The following is a 6,102-nucleotide window of genomic DNA, read 5'->3' as shown; positions in this document are numbered from 1 at the left end:
CAATATCTCATACGTTTATCTTTCTATGTCATCAATCTTTATCATATTTTTTACCCTATGTCTATCTTTAATCTTTTAATCACATCTTGAAAGTCTTGAAAACAACTTTGATGATCTACTTTATCTTTCTCTCAAGTCTCTCCAAATCTCGGGAAGAGATTTATATTAAGTGGGGTAGATCTATAACACTCCAAAATTTTTAATTTTGGATTGTTATTAGAAAACACTAAATTAAATGAAGGATTTTAAATTTTTCTAAAATATTACAAGATTATATTAATTATTGTCTTTATAAAATGAGAAAAATGTGAAATTCTAAAATTTTTGTAAAATTAAGGGAAGAGTGTTTGTTTTGTTTTGTGTTTTGTGCCCTAGCTTTGTTTGGCTTGTTAGAGAAAAATGAATTTCAAAATTTCTAGCGAGCGCGTTTAGGTCCTTTCGATTCCGGAAAAAAATAAAACACTAAAAGTCCTATTCGAAAACTAAATTCGTTTTGAGTTGAAAAATGATTTAAAAATATGATCTTAGGAAAATGTGCTTTGTTTTCAAAAGTATTAAAGAAAACAAGCTCCTAAATAATCTCAAATTAGCAATTGAAAAAGGGTTTTGAAATTGGTTTAGTAAAATAGTCTAGAAATCAATTTTTATAAAAAAGAAAAAGGGTTTCCTTTCTCTCTTGGCCCAACCCTGCAGCAGCTGCAGCCCAGCCCCCCTCCTTTATCCCCCACCGCGTGGGCCACGGCCCACCCCGCATCGCCGCAGGCCAACAGGCCAAGCCCAGCTCGCCCGCGCTCCAACCCAGCCCGCGGCCCACCTCCCGCGCGCCTCCTGCACCCCGCCTTCACCCGCTGACCGGTGGGCCCCGCGAGTGGGACCCACCTGTCATCCCCGACCTCCGACCGAGTCGGACTCGGCCGCAACCGTCGCCCCGTTTTTCGCGCTCAGCGCCCTTCTCCGAACCGCACGCGCCCCAAAGTTCCCCTAGCCTATTTAAAGGGCCCGGCCGCCGCCCGCACGCGTCCCTAGAACCCTAGCAGCCACCAAGTCGCGCTCGCGAAGCCCCGAGGCCCTAGCTTTGAAGCCGTCGAGATCCCGCCGCCGCCGTGTTTTTCGCGAAGGTGAGCTTTTCCCGAGACTCGCAAACACACGACGAACGCGCTGGCCCCATCCACGCGTTCCCTCTCCCTCCCTCCTACGCACACGGGCTCGCCGGAGTTCTCGCCGTCGCCGAGCCGCCGCCGCCACGTGGTCCCGTCGCCCCAGCCGTACCCCGCCGCGGCCGACGCGCGCAGTGGCCTCGCCGTAGTCCGCGCTGCACGCCCATGCTTTCGCCGCGGCCCGTAGTGCCCTGCAGCGCAGCCACTCCCACCTCGCCGCCGGCGGCCATGGCGCCGCCTCCCACGCGCACCACGCCGCCGCGGCTGGCCAAGCCCCCAGCGCCGCGCGCACGCCCGACCCTCCCCGGTCCACGGTGGACCGGAGGACCCAGCGCCCCCGCCTCGGTCCACAGCGCGGGCCGTGGACCCCGCCTACCTCGTCGAGCCGCGTGGCCGTCAACGCGACCAAAACCCTGTTGACCCTGGCTATTTTGCAAAAAGGTCCCTGGATTTATTCGTAATTAACGCGCCGTCCACTGCAGTTCAAAACAAATTAGATCTAGGCCCTGTTTTTAGTAGTTAAGACCCTGGCGCCGTCAGTATTTATTTATTTAGTCCTTTATGCTTTTAAAAATCAGTTTTTAATTATTTAAAATACGAAAGTCATTACACTACGAACCTTGAAAGTCGTGTCCGTTTAATGATAGCTCCGTTCTCAATCGTTCTTGCGTTGCCATGATCGTAGCAATAAGCCGTGTCATTTATTGCGCTCTTCTTTTCAAAGCTTTTCTTTTGATTGATGTTTGTTCTTAGTCATGGTTGTTTGTTTGTTTGTTTGTGTTGCTTGGTTGCTTCGAGTAGAAGAAGTGTGGTTCGTCAACGGTGAAGACTAGGAGCTGAGGACCGACAGTCGAAGCAGAAGTTGGAGATCAGAAGAAAGAAACCAAATATTTCTGAGCAGTTATACACTAGGAATAAAGGCAAGTGCAGGCACCCTTTGATCACATTGTACCTATGAACTTTAAATACATTTACTTTCCATTGCATGTGTCTTAATACTACAAACCCTAAAGACATGACTAGCCCTCTACTATATTCCTTGTACTCCTGGGTTTATACATGGGTAGTATAGTGAACAGTAGATATGTTTAGCTGCTCTCCTCATCTAATCCATATAATAAATGAGATAAAATAATCTTGCTTAATAAATTCTTCAATGATGATTATTGTTTAAATGATGGACAATGGTCACTTCGGTGACGGAGATGTTGCGATGCTTGCGAGCATCGTGGTTTGTTGAGAAAAGAGAGAGCGGGTACTGTTGGTTGGCCTGGTTGCCGGGCGTACCCGTCTCTGCTCTCCGTAAGGACTTAGTCATGGAGCGGCCCCCTGGGACATACAGTGCAGCTCCAAGCTATATGGCTCTGGCTTGACTAATTATCAGAACCTCCACTGGTAGGGTGTTACTTTCCGGGTAGGCGTAAGGAAGTAGCTTGAGTATTCATATTAAGAGGTCGGTCAGTTCGGGGTCCCATTGCTATGGGCACGGCTGCCGCGCGCCCCGGCAAAAACTTACGAGTGGCATCCTATTAGTTGGACCCTGTGAAAGGTCTCGTAGTGAAACCCTGCCTGCTCACCTTGGTAGTGTTTTGGGGAGTCGCGACCCCGGGCAAATGGGAATCACGACTTGGAGTGAAAGTGCACACCTCTGCAGAGTGTAAAACTGATATATCAGCCGTGTTCACGGTCACGAGCGGCCCAGACTCTCACATGATGAGCAAATTGGAATCACATGAAACTTGAAGGCGAAACTTGGTTGAGGTTGCTACCTCGTGCTTTGGCGGAATGACTATTCCGTGTTGGCAGGATTGCTATCCTATGTTCTTATTTGGGATTGCTATCCCTTGACCTTAATGGGGTTGCTACCCTGAATTACTATCCAAGGTTGCTACCTCGGAGATCTTAATAATAATTATTATAATGGTGACTAATAATATTGTTAATTTACTTTCACCTAATTAAGGGTTGGGATGCTTCACTCATATTTAGGAATAGGTTGTTCAAATAAAAGAATTTTAATAAAAGTTTGCCAACTTAAAAAGCTCACCTGCAGTTAAACAGTGTCAGCTTTTCCTTTGATTAAGCCTTGCATGTCATTATACTTTCCACCTGTACTTGTTGAGTTCGACATGAACTCACCCTTGCTATTTCACCCACACCCCCAGTGTGTAGTAAAGTGCTGCTCAGAAGAGGAACAAAGATGCTATGGAGTTTTCTAGAAGCTTGTCACAAGTGCTTGGCGTGCGGAGCCCCCAGTCAACCGTCCCTGAGAAGAATGGAGCTTAAGAAGCTTAGCTACTGTTTCCGCGTACTCTGATAGTTGTAAGTGTTATTATAAATATGTTTTCCGCTATATATAACATTGTTTCTGATATTTCTATTCTTTTGTTGTATGTGTGGACTTCCTGGGCACACATATGACGACTCTGGTCTTATTTTAAAAGCCAGGGTGTGACAGGAATGGTATCAGAGCAATGTTAGCACTGGCCGATTTCTAAAGCTTATTTTGATATAAAACTATTTTCTTATCCCTTGATTATTTGATTCTGACTATTCCTTCATCCTTGTCATGTTGTATCCTATCTTTGAATAGCTTCCTTTGAGCTATTTCTATTTATCTCCTTGGCTTTTGTTTAGTTGTTTCATTTAAGTTTTCAAAAACTTGCTTTATTTCTAAATTTGATGGCCCTTCATCGTCTCGGACTTACCCTTTAGGATGACCACCACTGTTGAAGAAGCACGTGTAGTATCGTTGATGTGGTGTGTGCGTCTTCCTTGGTTTGTGTTTTGTGTGTCGTCTCTGTTCTAGGGTTTTGAAGGAGTTCTGGAAGAAGTCGTTTGAGGATTAACTCGATCCCTGTTAAGTGGGGTAGTGATCTCTCTTATCCTATCTATCTATTGTCAATCTTGATCCTCTCCACCTATTCTCTCTCACTTCATGCCATGCTCTTTGTCCATACAACGTGTAGAGGCGCTGCGACTGCAAGCAACAGTAGGCTACAAGAAGCTAGAGGCTATTTTTGTTGAAGTTGTGAAAATCTACCTATACCAGGCAACAGTCATATACGTTAGATTTTGGAGGTTTAGGCTCGGTATTGTTCTCTAGTCTCTATAGTAGCAAAGGCTCCGAGCCTCCAACCAAACCAACCCTGAAATGAGATGTGAGCAGCTGCAAATGGACTGCACGTGCCATGATGAGGGAATTCTGAGGATACACGGCCCTCACAAGTTTTGCATCAAACCTTAAACTCTTAGGTTTCATGCAAAACTAGCTAGTGGCAGTTTTGCAAAACAGGCAGCATCGATCTTTGAACTCCACATTCAGAGGATTTTGTAACCAACATTGAAAATAAATCTGTTGAGGGTACGGTGTTCCATCAGTACACCGATTTAGTATATAGAATTAAAAGAAAAAACACACTAGAATCGGCTAAGGTCCACAACGAGGCATGAAGTAGCAGAAGCTACGGCGGCGTCGGAACCATGGCTTCCGAAGCGCGTCCGCCGCCGAAAGTCTGCGATCCGGATTGCTGTGCAGCAGGCTTTTCAAGACTTTGAAGCCGGCCGGAGACAGCACCTCCGGCGGCAACTTCGTCTCCTTGAGGTAGCCGCGCTCCCCGCGTCCCGTCTTCCGAAGCAGGGCCGCCTTGTCGCGCGGCGCCACACGCTCCAGCCCCTTCCACGTGACTATGCCCTTGGTGCCAACCACGTGCAGCATCTCGTTGAAGACCTCCTTGTCCAGCGCGCCGCCAAAGAACGGCACGCCGTCGCCGATGACGAGCTCCGCCATGATGCAGCCGAGCGACCACGTGTCCACCCTGCCGTCGTAGTCCTTGGACCCCAGGAAGAGCTCCGGCGCGCGGTACGGGCTGGAGGACGCCAGTAGCCCGGAGTCGTCCCTGTCCGCCTGCGCCGCCGGCTTCGACATGCCGAAGCCACATATCTTGTACACCATCCTGCCGCCGCCGACCATGTCGACGATCACGTTCTCCGGGACGATGTCCCTGTGCAGGACGCCCGCTCTGTGCGCGTGCCTGGCGCCGGCGAGGAGCTGCGCCATGACGTCGCGCACCTCGTCCTCGTCGAACGGCTCGTTGTTACGGCGCCGGACGCCCGCGTACTCGCGCAGGTTCATGGGCCCGGCGTACTCCGTGACGACGAAGCAGTCGCCGTCGGCGCGGCCGCAGTCGGCGTACGTGGCGAGGAGCTCGACGACGGAAGGGTGGCCGCGGCACGCCGCGAGGGACATGACCTCCCGCGCGAAGTCCGGGAGCGGGGTCCTCACGAAGCGGTCGTCGGTCCTCCCCGACAGCCGCTTCACGGCGACGAAGCGCTCCAGCACGCGGTCCCAGGCCTTGTACACGTCGCCGAACATGCCTTGGCCAAGCTTCTCGAGGCGCTCGTACCGCTCCGCCACGGCAGGCAGCCAGGGGACAGGGGCCATGGATTCGCTCGACGCATTGTTCTTCTGCTCCGGCGGCTCCTCAATCTGGACGGCGGCCATGGATTCGCTGTGAAGCGATGCGGCTCGAACTCGAAGGCGCGTTTTGCTGCAGGTGGAGACGAAGAGGGAAGGCTGTTAGTTAGGGCCGCTAGCGTTATATACGGCGCGGATGCGGGCAGTGCATCGACCCATCGGATCGGAATACGTAAACGAAAAGAATCCATCCGTGCATCATCGACCGATCCCGATCCCGTAGGTGTTCCGTATTAATTAACCGACCAAGTTTCGCAATGCAACCTCGTCGCCCCTGCTGGATCTATCCATATAGTTCGGCATCGGACTTAATCTTGTCATCAAGGGCATCCTATGACCTATGATTCTATCTACTACTCCTATCCTAATAAAAAAAACGCGAAACGGAATTGTCTCGGCATCTCCTCTATCCTTGACCCGCTCGGTCAAACGCATCGCACAGACGGTTTTTCAGTCACGGACCACTGA

The 6,102-nt window shown here is 49.9% G+C and overlaps 1 protein-coding gene across 1 annotated transcript; it reads right to left on the bottom strand.

Annotated features, from left to right (window-relative positions):
- Positions 4,588–5,661, bottom strand: LOC8155630 (putative cyclin-dependent kinase F-2). The gene has a single exon (XM_021462031.1). The coding sequence runs from the start codon at positions 5,659–5,661 to the stop codon at positions 4,588–4,590; it is 1,074 nt and encodes a 357-aa protein (XP_021317706.1).

The sequence above is a fragment of the Sorghum bicolor genome, chromosome 5, assembly GCF_000003195.3.
Source record: "Sorghum bicolor cultivar BTx623 chromosome 5, Sorghum_bicolor_NCBIv3, whole genome shotgun sequence".
NCBI lineage: Eukaryota > Viridiplantae > Streptophyta > Magnoliopsida > Poales > Poaceae > Sorghum > Sorghum bicolor.
This window is presented reverse-complemented; position numbering and strand designations above follow the sequence as displayed.

Bases quoted from the DNA above. Each gene is read 5' to 3' on its own strand.
- LOC8155630 (XM_021462031.1), bottom strand. From the start codon at position 5,661: ATGGCCGCCGTCCAGATTGAGGAGCCGCCGGAGCAGAAGAACAATGCG.